The 18,221-nt window shown below is 39.5% G+C and overlaps 1 protein-coding gene across 8 annotated transcripts in view; it reads left to right on the top strand.

The window, feature by feature from the left end:
* The window catches only part of AGTPBP1 (ATP/GTP binding carboxypeptidase 1), a 135,108-nt gene extending 117,263 nt beyond the window's left edge, over positions 1-17,845 (top strand). For all 8 annotated transcript variants that reach the window (XM_060235437.1, XM_060235429.1, XM_060235433.1 and 5 more), the window contains 5 exons: positions 399-528; positions 7,661-7,792; positions 13,613-13,789; positions 15,705-15,865; positions 17,289-17,845. In XM_060235437.1, coding sequence (XP_060091420.1) covers positions 399-528; positions 7,661-7,792; positions 13,613-13,789; positions 15,705-15,865; positions 17,289-17,466 — 778 coding nt within the window. In that variant the 3' untranslated portion in view covers positions 17,467-17,845. The remainder of the gene's footprint in view (positions 1-398; positions 529-7,660; positions 7,793-13,612; positions 13,790-15,704; positions 15,866-17,288) is intronic.
* Positions 17,846-18,221: the final 376 nt, after the last annotated feature.

The following is an 18,221-nucleotide window of genomic DNA, read 5'->3' as shown; positions in this document are numbered from 1 at the left end:
GAGAGTATGTGACTGGCCCAAGTTCATCCACTAAGTGCTATGACAAAGTGGGGATTTGAACTTGGGTCTCTCAGATCCTACTTTGAAATGCTAGCCACCACACCTCAGGCTTTCATGTAGTGGTTGCTATTGAATAGTAGCAAGTAGTCAGCAGTTGCCCCATTCTCCCTGCTTTTTAGTATCAGAAACGAAAACTTGAAGGCTTACAGTGTTGTTATGGTTGCCTAGCAACCTCCTCAATCACCACTGGCACTAAAACAATATTTTAAAAACCTTTTGCCTAATAAAATATAGAGGGACCTCTTCATAGTACAAAATAAATTGTCAATTACATTTATGGGAGGGGATCTTTTTCTTTAGAATGATGAAATCTCATTGAGATTATGTTTTTCCTGTAGCCATCGCTGTTCTTTAAGTGGGGAGGACTTGAACAGACAGTGGCAAAACCCAAACCCAGATTTGCATCCTACAATTTATCATGCCAAGGGCCTCCTCCAGTATCTCTCTGCTATAAAACGTTTACCACTGGTAAGTTTGTGTATGTTTACCCAGTTTAGTTCACTGAAAGTCATTCTGTTGTTGCATGAAAATACCACTTGTATTTTCTAAAGTTACATGTGAGCTTGGTAAAATTTTATCCATAAGGTAGACAGACATATGAATAAAAATTTCTGCATCCCATTCCAGGAAATTACATGCTGTTTGATATTTTAAAAAACATTCATATTATAGCAGCCACACACACACACACACACACACATGAATGTTCCTATGAAAAAGGCACTAAGTGTATTTTTACTTACTCTCCTTAGAAGGAAGTAGTTGATGTACAAGCCTTCTTCAGGTGATTAGAAGCACATGTTAAAAGTCCTTGTAGGTGGTAGTAAGCATGATTTCTGTCTGGGTAAAGACTGAAGTAGGCAAGATGGTGACTGTCATGTTTTGTGTCTTTACATATAAAAGAGCTCGGTGTGGGGGGGGCGTGTCTAGCTGTATCATACAAAGGGGATCCATAGGTGAGAGAAACTGAAACCTCCTTCTTTGCACCTACTTCCCTGCACTCCCTGTCATTTTCATAGCAATCCCAGAGAGTAGACTGAATGGAGATGGAGAGGATTCAGTATGCACTTCACCCTTTTTCATCTCAAAATCATATTCCACAACTACTTTATTTAATTTACCCATGTTTCTCTCCAGTGGTGACCCAAAGTGGCATACATCATTTTCTTTTCCTTCATTTTACCCTCACAGCAACCCTGTAAGATAGGCTAGGCTGAGAAAGAGTGAATGGCTCAAGGTCACCCAGTGAGCTTCCGTGGTACAAGTGGAGATTTGAACTTAGGTCTTCCAAATACTAGTTGGACACTCTTAGCCACTACACCACACTGGCTCTACTTTGGATATGAATAAGATAGACCCATGAAGAACAAATATGGCTTGTACCATCACATCTAACATTTTTTGATTAAAACAATTTTATTTGGTAACATATGGTAACAAATTATATTTCTTGCATCATTAATAACTTCTCTTATCTATCCCATATATTACTTTCTGCCCACCCCTCCCCCATTACTTGACCCCTGCCGGTGTTATTTACTAATGTTTAAAGTACTAATGTTTAGAGTTACCCTTAACTAATAAAAACAAAAACTAATATTCTTCTTTTTTCTAAGACTTAATCATTATCAAAAATTGTCCAATGTCCTTTTATTTTCCACTCTTTTTCTACATATCTTCTGAACTTTTTCCACTCCATCTTAAAAACTTCTAAATCATAGTCTATTAAAATTCTTGTTAATTTGTCCATTTCACTCCATGTCATAACTTTTACAATCCAATCCCATTTCTCTGGTATTTATTTTTTCCACAATTGCGCATATAATATCCTAGCAGCTGAAAGCAAGTACCAAATTATAGTTCTATCTTCTTTTGGAAATTTTTCCATTTGTAATCCCAACAGAAAAGTCTGCAACTTTCTTAAATTCATATCCCAAGATCCTAGAAATTTCTTGTTGAATCATCTGCCAATACTTTTTTGCTCTTTCACAAGTCCACCACATATGGTAGAAAGAACCTTCATGTTTTTTACATTTCCAACATCTGTCTGGCATCTTATTATTCATCTTTGCCAATTTCTTAGGAGTCATATACCATCTATACATCATTTTAAAACAGTTCTCTTTAATACTATGACACGTTGAAAGCTTCATAGTTCTTCCACAAATATTCCCAAGTTTCCATCTATATTTATTTACATTAATTGCCCACTTAATCATTTGAGATTTCACTACTTCATCTTCCGTAGACCATTTTAAAAGTAATTTATATAATTTTGAAATTAATTTTTCGTTGTTTCCAAGCAGAACTTTTTCCATTTCTGTTTGCTCTTTTCTTATTCCTTCAGTTTTAATATCATTCGCCACCAAGCTCTTTATTTGTTGCATTTGAAACCAATCATATTTATTATTCAGCTCTTCAGCAGTTTTCAATTCTATTTAGCCACTTTGTATTTTTAATAGTTGATTATATGACAACCACTTTTCTTCACTTGTCTCAGCTATTATTTTTATCACTTCAGCTGGCACTGTCCATAACGGTTTTCTCTCATCTCCATATTTCTTATATTTCATCCATGTATTTAGCAAGCTGTTTCTTATATAATGGTAAGAGAAAAAGCCGTCGTATCTTTTTTCCCCCATAATACATATAAGCGTGCCAGCCAAATTTATTTCCATGACCTTCCAATGCTAAGAGTTTTTTGTTTGACAACATTATCCATTCTTATCCATACTAAGCAAACTGCTTCATGTTATAATTTTAAGTCTGGTAATAGAAATCCGCCTCTCTCTTTTGCATCTGTTAAAATTTTCATTTTAATTCTTGGTTTCTTCCCCACCCACACAAACTCTGAATTTTTTCTTTGCCATCTATTAAATTGTTTACTGTCTTTCACAATCGGAATAGTTTGAAACAAATACATTATTCTTGGTAGAATATTCATTTTAATTGCGGCTATTCTACCCAACAGTGACAAATTAAGTTTATTCCACTTTAACATATCTTCATCCATTTTACGCCATAACTTCTCATAATTATTTTTGAACAAATCAATATTCTTCATTGTTATCTCCACACCCAAATATTTTACTTTGGAGGTAACTTCACAGCCTGTTAGTCTCTGCAACTCTTGTTGCTTATTTATATGCATATTTTTACATAGAAGTTTTGATTTTTCTTTATTAATACAAAGTCCCACCAAGTCCCCATATTCTTGTATTTTGGCTAACAACAAAGGTGTGACTTGTATGGGGTTTTCATTTATAAACATTATATCATCTGCAAATGCTCTGTATTTGTAAATAAATCCTTTTACTTTTAATCCTTCTATTTCTTTATCTTCTTGAATTTGCATCAGTAATATTTCAAGAGTCATTATAAACAACAGTGGGGAAAGTGGACAACCTTGTCTTGTACCTTTACTAATTATCATGTCTTCTGTAAGATCAGCATTTATACATAGTCTTGCACGTTGTTCAGTATATATTTCTTTTATTATTCTTATAAAGCTTTCTCCCAGCTCTATTTTCTCCATTACTGCAAACATAAAATCCCAATTTAAATTGTCAAATGCTTTCTCTGAGTCAGCAAAGAATAACGCTACTTCCTTTTCTGGATGTCTTTCAAATATTCTACAATATTTACAACCGTTCTGATATTGTCTATTTGCCTTTTGGGAAGAAACCCTTCTTGATCTTCCTTTATAAAATGTATCAAATATTGTTTAAACTGTTCTGCCAAGATTCTTGTATATATTTTATAGTCATTATTTAATAATGAAATTGGTCTATAATTTTTTATGTTCGTGACATCTCTATCTTCCTTTGGAATCAACGAAATAACAGCTTCCTTCCACGTATTTGGTATTTTTCCTTTTGTTCTTATATTCATCAATTTCTGAAGTTTTGGGATTAACTCCTCTTTGAGGGTTTTAAAAAATTTAGCTGTATATCCATCTCACAGAGGTCTGAGAGGAGCAGAACAGAGCAGAGCAGCTCTCATAGCTGAGACAGCTGGAGAAGTTGCTGAGAATTTGAGTTTTGAAAGACTTCATTCTGAGGTTTGTGGGACTGCCTAAAATTCTGAGTTGTGATAGCTGGGGAACTGCTCTTTGTTTGGTTGAGTGGGCTAAAGGTGAAAGAGATTGAGAGTGATTGCTGCTGATTGCTTAGGAGTGCCTCTGCTCCACCTTCTTTGCATTTTAAGCTGCGCCTTGCCAAAGGCTGAGCACGTCTCCCAGAGGTCTGAGAGGAGCAGAACAGAGCAGAGCAGCTGTCATAGCTGAGACAGCTGGAGAAGTTGCTGAGAATTTGAGTTTTGAAAGACTTCATTCTGAGGTTTGTGGGACGGCCTAAAATTCTGAGTTGTGATAGCTGGGGAACTGCTCTTTGTTTGGTTGAGTGGGCTAAAGGTGACAGAGATTGAGAGTGAGTGCTGCTGATTGCTTAGGAGTGCCTCTGCTCCACCCTCTTTGCATTTTAAGCTGTGCTTTGCCAAAGACTGAGCACATCTCACAGAGGTCTGAGAGGAGCAGAGCAGCTCTCATAGCTGAGACAGCTGGAGAAGTTGCTGAAAATTTGAGTTTTGAAAGACTTCATTCTGAGGTTTGTGGGACTGCCTAAAATTCTGAGTTGTGAAAGCTGGGGAACTGCTCTTTGTTTGGTTGAGTGGGCTAAAGGTGAAAGAGATTGAGAGTGATTGCTGCTGATTGCTTAGGAGTGCCTCTGCTCTACCCTTTTTGCATTTTAAGCTGCGCCTTGCCAAAGGGCGAGAGCTAAAGGGCTCTTGGCCTGTGGCTCTTTGCCTAGGGGCTCTCTAAGGACCAGGAACCCAGATCCCTGATTTCCTTGTTCTCCCAATAAGGTAAGTTGACCCTCTAGAAGGGGAGCCACTTAAACAAACAGCATTTAAAGAGGACTGTATATTTAAAATATATATATATAATGAAGATAGAATGCCAACTGGGGGGTGGGGGCTTTCCAGTGTTTTGCACTGAGTGTCACATGTACCACTATCTGCCCAAAGGACAGAAGTCTTGGGTGTGTTAAAACGGATAAAAGGAAGTACTTCTTCACCCAAAGGTGATTAACATGTGGAATTCACTGCCCAACACAGGAAATATGTCAAACATCGCGAGATCTTTTTACCAGTGAAAACAGGATTTGGTGGCAAGAAAAGCAGGAAGTGTTGGATGGAAAAGGGAAATCATTGAAGCAGCTAGCCTACTCTAGGACTATAATATCATAGAAAAACATCGGTGACCATTGCTAGGAGGTCAGAATTTAAACAAAGTTTTTAAAGTGTTCGGGACATTAAAAATTGGTGAAGCTGACAGAGGTGACAATTATAAGGTAAATACTATTGGACATTATCGCTGATAATTATTTTAGAAGCCTTTTGAAGGAATTTTTTTTAAAGGGATGCAGAAAATTGTGACCGCCATTTTGGAAGAAATAAAAACTTCAAAAATTTAATATCTGAGCCCAGGAGGCTCTGAGGACGGCGAAATTAGGCTTATTGAAAGGCAAGCCTTACTCTATCAAACCTGATAGTTTAATTTAATTTGGAAAGGTTAAAATTTTTGGTGTTTTTTTAAATATCAGAGCATAAGTTAACCCGTTCAAGGACTGCCTCAATGGAGAAAATGTAAGAGCAATTAGAAGCAATGAAAGCCAGGATGATGAAAGGGGTGAGAGACATGATACCTGCTTCTAAAAAAGAAATTATAAAAGACATTGAAGAGCTAAGGAAAGATATAGAAGATCTCAGAAATGAGACTGTGGTAACATTAAAGAAAGTGCAAGAGGTGGAAAAGAGTGAAAGTACATGATTCCACCTTGCTAAAAATGCAAGAAAAAGTGGCAATTCATGACTGCAAATTGATGGAAACCCAGATAAGTCTGAGAGGAGTACCTGAGGATGAAGAGACTGATTTGAAAGGATATATAATAAGCATAATTGCAGAATTTTTGGAGGAAGATCCTGAAGGAACTAGAAGCATATATGCCAAGAAAAATAATCTACCAAGGGATGTGGTTATAAGATATATGACAAAAGAAATGGTGGGAAAAATCTTGAATAAAAATTTTGAAAAGACATTGATAGTGGGAAGCAGCAGAGTAAGAATCATGAAAGAATTTCCAAGACAAGTGATAAATGACAGAAAAGCATACAAAAAATTGACAGAAAAATTACGTGACAATGAAATGAGGTATAGATGGATAGTACCTGAAGGTCTGAGCTTTGAGCTGCAAGGAAAAAGGATTACAATTACAAGCACACAGGAACTGCGTAGGTTTTATGAAGAACATAAAGAATTTGCACCATGATGGATTACAAATTATTATCTTGGAAAGTAAATGGACTAAATTCACCACAAAAAAAGAAAGGCAATGTTTCATTGGATTAAAAAGCAAAATTGTAATATAGTTTGTTTACAAGAAGTGCATATCAAACAAAAGGATTACAAATTTTTATGGAATAAACAATTGGGATTAGAATTTTATTCATTGGCTGAACAGAAGAAAAGGAGAGTGATTTTCTATATTAAACAAGAATTGGAGCCGAAATTAGTGTTTAAAGATAAGGATAGAAGATTTGTAGCGGTAGAAATAATATTAAATGCAAAAAAAAAAAAGTTGTTATTGGGACTGTATGCACCAAATGGTGCAAAGGATGCTTTTTTAAAAGACATTATACAACAATGTGATGAACTGATTTATGACCAAGTTTTGATAATGGGGGACTTTAATGGAACAATTAAGAACACACTGGATAGGTCTGGGGATAAAAAAAAATAATAAGGAAGGAAAATTGCCAAAGTCTTACTTTGAATTGGTCAAACAAGAAAATTCGGAGGATATATGGGGGAATTTTAATCCTGAAGTGCGGGATTATACCTTTTTTTAGCAAGACATAAAACTTTTTCCAGAATTGACATGTTGTGGGGCACTAAAGACTTAGGCCTTATAACAAAGAAAATAGAGATTTTACCTAAAATTGGGGCTGACCATAACCCAATAATGTGGATTACAAAATTGTCTAAGAAGCTGAGAAGATGGAGATTGAATGATTTACTACAGAATAAAGAAATAGTGACATCTCTAGAAATGAAACTAAAGCTTTCTTCCAAATAAATGATAAAGAAGATATAGAATTTCAGACGGCCTGGGATGCTTATAAAGCAGTAATGAGAGGAATATTGATTATATTGAATAACAAAGATAAGAGGCCATCACATCTAACATTTTGTTTCAACAAAGGGAGACTAATATAGTCAAGATAATTTGTACAGAATAAAAAACTTTCAGAGACAGAAACATCATTTTTCTTTTGAATTCATCACTAGAAGATTTGTTTTACTGTTTTAATATTGTTGCAATTTGTTTTCTTGCCTCTCTGTTTTTGCATCAGTTACCATTTAAGAAAACAGATTAAGCAGGCTAATAGAAGGCAAGAGATCCAACGAATATTTGTTTTTAAGAGCTGGTGCACTGTAAATAAAAAGATTTCTGAGTGTAGTTATATGAAAGGTATTTTAAAAGCTTTTGTTAAAAAAACATTCTGATGTACATTGTTTGGTAAAAACTCTTTCTTGTAGGTTTACTGTGATTACCATGGTCACTCTCGCAAGAAGAATGTGTTCATGTATGGCTGCAGTATCAAGGAAACAATGTGGCATACAAATGTTAGTGCTGCTTCTTGTGATCTGATTGAAGACCTAGGTTACAGGGTGAGCTTTTTGTTTTACTCTGCTTCTGTGCATCCTGACTCAAACTGTACAAAGCAGCTTTATAATTAATATTTAGATACTGCTTGATTGTTAAATTAATATATTGCCAGTAACTTGAATATAAAACACTACTGTGCTCTTGCAAGGAATTTGTGCACAAAAAATGTTCCTAACAAAAATGGTTTAGTGTTCAGCAGGAGAAGCCATAATTTAGTGCAGTAGCAAGTTATTTTCATGCTGTAGGTTCCATGTGCAGGCATGCAAGGAAAAAAAAAAAAAAATATATATATATATATATATATATATATATATATATATATATATATATATATATATATATATATATATATATATATATATATATATATATATATATATATATATATTTCTGGATTCAGGTATATTGGACCCATAAAAATATTGATATTTCCCAAGATCCCCAAATTCCAGAATCAGTATAGTTTTCGGATTCAGTAAATATTTGGAAATCCTAAATATAATTGGGTCCATTATACCTTTGGGGACCATTGAAGTCAGTAGCAAAGCTCCTGGGGAGGTATATTCAGTTATTTGGGGGGGGGGGGTGAGATAAAGGCACCAAATTTACAGCATAGCTGCTGGAGCCTCTCCTCAAGAGAACCCCCAAGTTTCAAAGAGATAGGACCAGGGAGAATCCTGTGGGCAGCACCCAAAGAAAGTGTCCCCATTCTCCATTGTTTCCAATGGGGGGGGGGAATAGCAAGTCCGGCAGAATGTCCCAGAAAATCTCTGCAGAAGAAAGTTAAGCGGGGGGGCATGTTTGCTAGGCCAGCCACAGAACCAGTGCCACTGTGGCAGTGCCATAATCCAATAAGACTAAAGTTGAATCTGAGAATCTCTGAAGTACAAACTGGGGAGGGGCATTTCTGCAAGGACAGCAGAACCAGTGCGATGTATTAGTGTCCAGCAGCAGAACCCAGTGCTATTGTGGCAAATGCCAGCTCAACGGGACTGATGTCCCCTTCAATCCAAGTGAGGAGGAGGGGGGTTGCAAGGACAGCAGAACAAGTGCAATAGTGCCTGCCCAGCAACACAACATACTGCCAATGTGGCAGCAGTGCAAACCCAACATAACTAACCAATGCCACTCCAGAGAATCCCAGCAGGGTTTTTTTTTTAAAGAAAAAAAAATCTGGCAGAGGCAAGGACAGTAGAAGGCCCTCAGAAGACTCAAAAGGGCAGGGTGAGCTGGATGGGTGTGGGCAATAGAAGCCCAGTTTTCTTCCAAAGTAAAGGGCAAACCAGAGAAACCTTATACACCATTTCCCCAGGGAAATGAGAGGGAGGGAGTTGTGTGTCCATCCTGATCCTCCTCTCTCAGCAGCAGCACACACCAACTATCACTGCCTCTGTGGAGGAGCCTTGGCATAGGAGATGCAGCTGCCCTTCGTCACAGGCTCTTCCTTTCCCACCTCCCACCCCTGTAAGGAAGAATGTTTAAATTAGGTTCATTATCTATGGAGCTCTTGTGGGTTCTGCTGGTTTCTATTAGGCACATAGGTCTCACTATCCTACTCTACCCCTTTCATTTCCATCTAGATGAAGAACAGTTTTTATGCTGCTGCTGTTTTAATTTCAGCATGCAGTTTTGGATTAGGATGGCTGGTGGTGACTCAGTGAATGAACTTGTGAGCCTACCACCTTCAACATTGCCTTCAGCTTCAACTGTAGAGGTATTTTGATGCTGATGGATTCAAAATGTCAGTTTGGAGACTGATAGGGCATTTCTGTGCAAATTCAACAGGTTAATGGCCCCATTACTTCTTTCTAGTCTCATTTTAATTTTTGAGAAGAGCGTTTCACCCCAACTTCCCAGCACAGACTGAGACAGGATGCAGGCACAAGTATATGCTCACTTAAGTCACCCTCAAAGTCAGTATATGCTCACTTCAGTCACCCTCAAAGTCCAGGACCGGGTAGCCGAACAGTGGCAAGTTAACCTTCAGAAAGACCAGCTGTCCAGGGAGCAAGTGTGAGTGATGTGTGCTGACAATGTCATCCACATGGGGAAAAACTAACTCATTCTGCATGCTCATCAGAGGGCATGAGAGGAGCCTTGGCCACAGCAGAGAGGTCCAGCCAGACTGCCTCCTTCATGGCCCAGAAGCTCAGCAGACTGGTGGCCTATGACTCATAGGGCTCCACAAAGTACTCCCTCACCATCACAGCAGCTGTGTCTTATCCTCATGTGCCTACTGCTCCCAAAGGGGCTGAGGGGCCACCCCATGAGTGCCATCTCACAAGTTATCATGGTGGTAGCCACAGGAGGGATGCTGCCTAGCAGGGGAGGTGCTTTTGCCCCCTTCATCAGCTTAAGCCAATGTGCCCCTGTTGACCTGCATGCACTCAACTTGCTGGAACAACTAATCTCTCCAGCAAATGAACTCATCAGCCCGCTCAGTGATCTTACCCTTAATACATGGGTCACTATCAGCCCAGCTGACCCTGGGGTTCGCTTCAGTGGGTATATTTACGTTAGTAGAAAGAAAACTCTCAGCATGCAGCACAGATTAAAAAACCCTTTTCATTTAATCAAATAAAAACATTCAAACTCTCACGATGTATGCACAGCAGAAAAAATCCAACATTTGAGCAATGGCAACAAGTTATTAAATGTCAAGTTAGGCTAGCAATTCTTTAAAAGGAAGCTGCAGCCCCATATATGATAAGTGCTCACAACAAGCTCCATAGCAAGGTCACAATAGAATGGGAGTCACTTCCATCTCTGTGGACAGCTTGTCACCTCACCAGTAAACATACTCTAATCCATCCTGCAAAGTTAGCAGAAAATGCTAACCAAACCTTCATGGGGGGGTGGGGAGAACCCTCTGGACTGCTGCCACTCCCTTCAGGTAGGTGAACCTTGCAGCTGCTAGCAGTTATCACAACCGAGCTATATCTCCCCTCCTCCAAGGTTAGATCCTTCTAAATTTATGACTCACTCTCAGTCACCAGGCTTATGAAATTATAAGCTTATTCTGCCCTCCTCCATTACAGTCACACATAGTCACCAACATGTAGACCTTCTGTGTGAGAGATTGAAGGCAGGCCTTGAGTCCATCTTGCAGACTTTTCACCAGCACATGCACTGCTGGAACCGTGTCTGCATGTCTTGCAGCTGGCTCCAGAAAGCAGGCTTAATCCTCACAAGCCATTTCTGTGTAACTCTTTAAGGGCCTGAGAACTCTCACAGTCTGAGAGATGGTCAACCACTGTTTGTGGGTGAGCCAGCTCTTCCCAGATAATCCCAGTCTCAGAGGCCAGGGTAGTCAAGGATCTCTTCTGCTCCACCAAGCACTCAACCGTGGTACAGGTCCAGCAAGTGCTCAGGTCACTGATCAGGTGATACACTGGCACACCTGTCAGTGCCTGCTTCTCACACAGCAGATGGGGTGTTCTTCACACTGTAAGAGAAGTGTCCTGTAATGTGCCAACATTTGTGGAGGAGATGCCTGAACTCATAGGTCTCGGCATCCAAACTGGAATTCTCTGCAGAAGCCAACCTCAAGGCACCCTTAACCACCAGGTGGAGAAGGTGAGCCACACAGTAAATGTACCTGAAGCCCAATGCCTGTGCTGCTGCTTTCATGTTCATGTCACCATCAGTCACCATGAAGCCCTATGTGATACTACATCAGTGATCAGTAGTACATAAAGACATTTTTCAATTGTTAAAATAAAAGAACAGTACTAGAGGTAAAGTAGATATATCCACACGTAGGATTGAGCTTTGTTTTAGTAATTAAAGTGATTAGATTATCTTACTGTTTTCATCTGCTTAGTTATATGGAAGGTAGAGTTGAAGCAAGATAGGCTACAGGATTAAATCTTGTAGACAGTGCTAATGGAGGTGGATCTTCTTGTCTTGTCCTTTCTCCAGTAACTACCTTTAACCTCAAAAAATTATTATTTATGTATTACATTCAATTTCTATCCCGCCCTCTCCGCAAGTGGACTCAGGGCGGCTCACAACATTCGTTTTCACAAGTTAAAAACCAATAAAACATAATTACAATTTTTAATTTTTTAAAAAACCATTTCATGGTGCTGTATCACTACAATGTACAATGTAGGCGGGTTCTTCGTTTCAGATGGTGATCACCAAGTACTCTATATGATGTCAGGTGGCAGCTCTCTCCCGGTTAAATATCAAAGGCCTGTCGAAACAATTCGGTCTTACAGGCCCTGCAGAAAGTAGAAAGATCCCACAGGGCCCTTATGGCCTCCGGGAGATCATTCCACAATTCTGGTGCTGCCACCGAGAAGGCCCTATCTCGCATCAAACGCAACGTAGCCTCCTTTGGTCCAGGGATGGACAATAGATTTTTGTCGCTGAACGCAGTGCTCTCTGGGGAATATGTGGAGAAAGGCGGTCCCACAGATAGACAGGTCCCTGACCATAAAGGGCTTTAAAGGTCAATACCAACACCTTGAAATGGATTCAGAACACAATAGGTAGTCAGTGCAGCTCTTTCAGCACTGGCCGAATGTGCTCCCATCGAGGGAGCCTCAGTAACAGCCATGCTGCAGCATTCTGCACTAGCTGTAGTTTGAGTCAGCGTCAAGGGTAGCCCCATGTAGAGAGCATTACAGTGATCTATTCTTGAGGTGACCGTAGCATGGATCACAATTGCTAAATCGTTGTGCTCCAGGAAAGGGGCCAACTGCCGTATCCGCCGAAGATGAAAAAAGGCGGATCTAATAGTGGCTGCTACTTGGGCCTCCATTGTAGGGGCCAGTATTAGTGACACCCCATCAAAGGCCGGCAGAAGGAACTCTCCCCCTGGACCACCCCGGCTCAGGTAGAGAACCTCCGTCTTCGTCGGATTCAGCTTCAGCCAACTTAGCCTGAGCCAAGATGCTACAGTTTGAAGAGCCAGGTCTAGATTTTCCGGGGTACAGTCAGACTGGCCACCCATCAATAGATAGAGCTCGGTGTCGTCTGCATATTGGTGACAACCCAGTCCATGCCTCCTGACAATCTGGGCAAGGGGGCGCATATAGATATTGAATAACATCGGGGACAGAACCGCACCCTGTGGCACACCACATACAAGTGGGTGCCTTTGGGATGATTCCTCCCCTATCACCACCCTTTGTCCCCGATCTTGAAGAAAGGAGGTCAACCACTGTAAGACGGACCCCTGAATCCCCACGTCAGCAAGGCGGCTAGTCAGTAGTTGATGGTCAACCGTATCAAAGGCGGCTGACAGGTCTAATAATAACAGCACTGCTGAGCCGCCCCGATCCAGATGTCGCATGACATTGGGATTGGGAGGGGGTTTTTCATGGAATATAAGACACACAAAACCTGCAGCTATATTGAGGAGGACAGTGTGTAGTAATTGCTACTTCTAGTTCCTGCACATCGTGTTGGAGGGGAAAATAGCACAGATTTCAACTACTTTATTTAAATTAATACTTCTGAAAATCACTACTACAACAATATATGAAGGGCACTTATTTAAGCTAGCTAACAGGATTAATAAAATAATAGAAATAGTTTGAATGACACTTTTTGTTTATTTAAAGAAGGCAATTCCTGTTGTCCAAAAATAAGCAATTTTAATTTTTCTTTGCACTTCAAGTATTGCTAAAATTGTATTTTCTAAAATCTTACATTTTTGTGTTTAAAACAAATGAGTCAATGTTCAAAGAAATTGGTTCTCCAAAACAATTTAAATATGTTGTCAGATAATACACCTCAGTGTGAAAATGTTACTTTATGGTGTACTGTTTTTATTTTAAATCTATTTTCTTTGAAACATTTATTTCCTATAGACACTCCCTAAGATTCTGAGCCAGACAGCTCCAGCATTCTGCATGAGTAGCTGCAGTTTTGTGGTGGAAAAGTCTAAAGAATCTACAGCACGTGTTGTAGTCTGGAGAGAGATAGGTGTTCAGAGAAGTTATACCATGGAAAGCACATTGTGTGGATGTGATCAAGGGAAATACAAGGTACAACTTCTAGTGAAAAGGAATATAACATCTGTATTATTTATCTAGCGACATGTGGCCCCCATCTGCAGATCTCTAAATTCACAGATCGGGGTTACACTGATCCTAAACAGATTTTCTTGTAAACTTTGATAGCCCTCCAGATTTGCAGAAAAGTCTGAAATCACAAAAAACAAAAACCACCTTGTAGAGTTGGTGGCAGATGCTGCCAGGAGCCTGTTTGAGCCCAGACTCTGTTGTTGCTGAGGCCAGGCCCAAAGTCTTGGAGTCATGCCTAGCTCGGCAATAGGGAAACCACTCCAGGCTCAGAGCAGCTTCCTGACACCACAGCTGCAATGGCCAGTGAGGTAAGGAGGAGGAAGAGACAGAAAAGGGGAGAGGGGGTAGAAGGAGGGGGGAGTAGAAAGTGTTCATAGAGAAGGGAAGGGGGAGATTGATGGAGAAGAGGTGGGGGACAGGTTGAAAGATAAGGGGAGGGGGAAGTTTGTTAGAGAAGGGGAGAGGGAAGGAAGCAAAGGGATGCACCTTCCCTGCAAATCTCTTGCAAGTCTTCACTTGTATCATCCTAGTGCTTTTATTGAATTCTCTTGAAGACCTTTTTTGCTTTGGCGGGGAAGGCGGGATATAAATGCGAGACATAAATAAATACATATTGTCAGAAACAATAGAAGGACAGATAACAGGATTTTTCTGTTCTGTTGATCTAAAGTTTTATTTTGTAGTAGGAATAAAGACCGTTGTGAAGAAAAATACAGTGGGCTCTAGAAAGAGGCTCTGGATGAGTGCCTCCCCACCCTTGCCGTCTTCCTACCCACCCAAGTGAAGGCATTCACTCCCCTCCCCCCAACCACAAGGGGAGCTGATCTGCCATCTTGAGAGCAGTGTAATGAGTGATCTCCAGCCCTCACCTGGAGATTGGCAACAGTGTTCCCAGGATGAAATGGCTGATTTGGAAGGTGGAGTCTATGGCATTGTACCTGTCTGAAGTCCCACCCCTCCGCAAACCCTACCCTTTCCAGCCTCCAACCCTCAAATCTCCAGGAATTTCCCAACCTGGAGTTGGCAACTGTTAAGTCATACAGGCTGTCCTAGGAACAAGCAGCCAGGCCTAGTTAAGTCATGCCAGTCAGATGGCATCGTCACCCAGAGAGTGCTACCAGGCCTAGGGTAGCCAACCCTCAGGTGGAGCCTGAAGATCTGGGATCACAACTGAACTCTAGGCAACAGAGCTCTCTTCCCTGGAGAAAATAACTGCTTTAGAGACTCTATGGCATTATATTCAGCTGAAGGAAACATTGGTTGCCTAACAACAGCCTCTGGCTAGCAGCTTCCCCAGTGGGGAGGAGGGAGGGAGTGACAGGAAAGAGGCAGCCTCTGAGGAAATGCTTTGTGGGGCCACAGTAGACTGGTAGCCCTTTCTGAGGCCAGTTGATGGAGAGGACACAGAGAAGCATCGGAGATGTGTCTGTCTCTGAGGTAAGACTGTTTTGGCAGTTTGTTCAGTGTTCTTGGGCCTACAGTAGGTGGGGGACAAGGGAGTCAGCCAATGGGAACCCAGAGATGGTCGCTGACACATGATGGGCCAGTGGTTTCTTGAGTGCACCCATCAGCCAATGGGAGCACTCCATTTGGCCATCACCATAGGGGAATTATTATCTATGATACTTTTAACAAAACATAGTGTACTGGGAATTAATATTTTGATGGGTTGAATCCAACCATCATTTTTACTAGTGAAAACCTCAAATGGCTACTATGAGAATCATGGGGTCTGGATGTACAAAAGCTATATGAAGCAAGGGTTGTAGTATGGAGGGGAATTGGGTAAGATTAAATGAAAAAGCTGGCTGTAAATTATGCATCAGACATGATAGCTATAAAGTAGCCACTCAGAATATGTATTCTCTCTACTTAGGGTTTGCAGATTGGGACACACGAGCTTGAAGAGATGGGAGCTAAGTTCTGTTCTGCTTTACTACGTTTGAAAAGATTGACATCACCACTGGAATACAATCTTCCACCTAGCCTCTTTGACATTGAAAATGATTTGATTGAGTCCAGTTGTAAAGTAACAAGGTAGTTCAATTGAATGTTTTTGGTTTTCTAAATAGCTTGATCAGGAGGAGCTTTCTTAGCATGAAAGTAGTTAAGATCACTGGCATATTCTCTTGCAAATGAACATTTTAAAGAAATGTAACAAATAGCAACATTAGTAAATACTTTCATCTGGCTCCAGAAAGAAATGGATTGCTCTACCACACGAGACTGTGCTGTAACTGCGTATATGTAAATACTGTGGAACATAACTGGATTGCTGCATGCACAATTCTGAATCTGCTCCAGAAATTTGTATTAGGCCTTCTGTCTAAAGTATAAAAACCCTGTCATGTTTTTGTATAGTATTATGTGTATTAACATTTATTCACTTTAAGTGTTTTAAATCTAAAATTGAAGGCTGAAGACAAGATTTCTTTCAAAGGGAGGTTTTAATTTTTTGCTTCTTGAGATTGATTTTTTAGAACTTCCTGTTGCTCAGAAAAAGTAGAATTTCTGCTTTGGACGAGTTGGTGAAACTGAGCTTCTTACCATGGAGGGGAGGCATTGTCTTCTGCAGCTTTCTGCATTTGCATGAATTGTTTAAAACTTTTTGCACTCCTAATACCATATTGTGGTGGATTTGTCATTCTTGTTCCCTCTTAACATATTATGACAAGGATAATGTGTGATCTTTAGTAACCCTCTCTGTATTACCCTGCCACTACTTTGAATTTTGTATGGTGTTTGCTATACAAAGATTGATTTTAGAAAACATATATACTTCTCAATATCCTAGCAGGAAGATAACGCTTTAGTAAAGAAAATTGTGGTTTTGCAAATTATGTCCTTTTGATTCCATTATAAAATTTGTTTTTACTGATTTATTTCTGTTACTTATACTCTGCCCTTCTGTGTTGTACATAGCACAAAAGGTGGCTAACAAATATAAACATCTATTCTGAATACATTGTAATATGAATATTTTACCTAAGCAACAGGAGACGAGAAGTGAGGGAACCAGATGGTCCTCTTGGGTCAAGGATGGTCCTCTTGGTCTGAGTTCAGTGACCGAAATATCTGTGTCTTATATACTTTTTCTTTTATGTGTGGGGAAACAGTTTGGGTTGAGTGGACAGGAAAGGACAGGATTAAACACTTCCCTGTCCATCATTTCTCTACTCAAATTGGCAACTTCCCACAGTTACTTTTCATTTTAAGAAAAATAAAGATGGGAAAGTGCTTATGGGTTATCTCTGTAACACCTAGTTTGATCATAAATAATCTACATATAAATGTATGTAATTATTTTACCACTCTAATGCTTCTTTGGTTCCATTTTATTTAACTCCTTTTTAACATGGTATTGTTGGGGATTATTTGCTGTGCTAGTGGGGATGAGGAAGTATGCAGGTCATTTCAGTAATACTGGCTTAAAACCTTCTTCGCGGTATTCTTGCTCTAGCCCTACTACATATGTAATGGAAGAAGATGAGCCTCGCTTCCTTGAAGAAGTGGATTATAGTGCTGAAAGCAATGATGAGCCAGATGTTGACTTGACAAATAATGCTGGTGACTATGAGCCCAGTCTTCAAGAAGATGGACTTTCTGACTCTGAAATTGCAAGGACACATTTGCCTTAAGACATCCTTGAAACACAAAGAAGAAATTAAGTATTGTGGCTTGTGGAAAATGGACGTGGTTGATTTTATAACTTTGCAGTTTTGCTCAAGCAAATTGACTTCAGTCAGTCCAGTTGAAAAACAATAAATGTTCTGGCTTTTAAATTAATTTACAGCTTTTTTATTTTAAGAGTCCAATTTTCATCTTTTGCACAGATATGGCTTTACCTCTTGACTGCCTAGTAAATATCGTTGCATGGCTTTTTGTCTTCTTCATCCCTATAATCACCAACAAATTGTATAATAAGTTATTGGTATGTCAGAAGGCAGAAGCTAAAACCTCATTCTTTATTATACTAAGTTGGTTACTAAACACAAATACAGTTTTATTAAAATGCAATTTGTTGACTATTTTTTTCTTATATGTTTGCAGTACTGTAGGAATTGGTAAATTTTGCAAAGTTGAATGAAAGAAAATACATGTGTGGTACATGTATATATCTTTAGCCTTAAATAAAATGTAATTACATGGTTTTACAATACTCTTGATTTGAACCAGACTGTGATATTGACAATGCAAGACTAAACAGAGTTACACCCTTCTAAGTCTACTGACGTCAATGGGCTTGAAAAAGGTTCAGCTCTGCTTAGAATTGCACTGAGATTTTCTTTCAAAAAGAAAGAAAAACTTGTACACAAATAACTAGCATGTTAGAAAAAGAGAGACAGTTTGGTTAGGATCTTTTAACCCTAATACTTAGTGCCCATGTGTGGGA

Source organism: Heteronotia binoei, chromosome 4 (assembly GCF_032191835.1).
Source record: "Heteronotia binoei isolate CCM8104 ecotype False Entrance Well chromosome 4, APGP_CSIRO_Hbin_v1, whole genome shotgun sequence".
NCBI lineage: Eukaryota > Metazoa > Chordata > Lepidosauria > Squamata > Gekkonidae > Heteronotia > Heteronotia binoei.
This window is presented reverse-complemented; position numbering and strand designations above follow the sequence as displayed.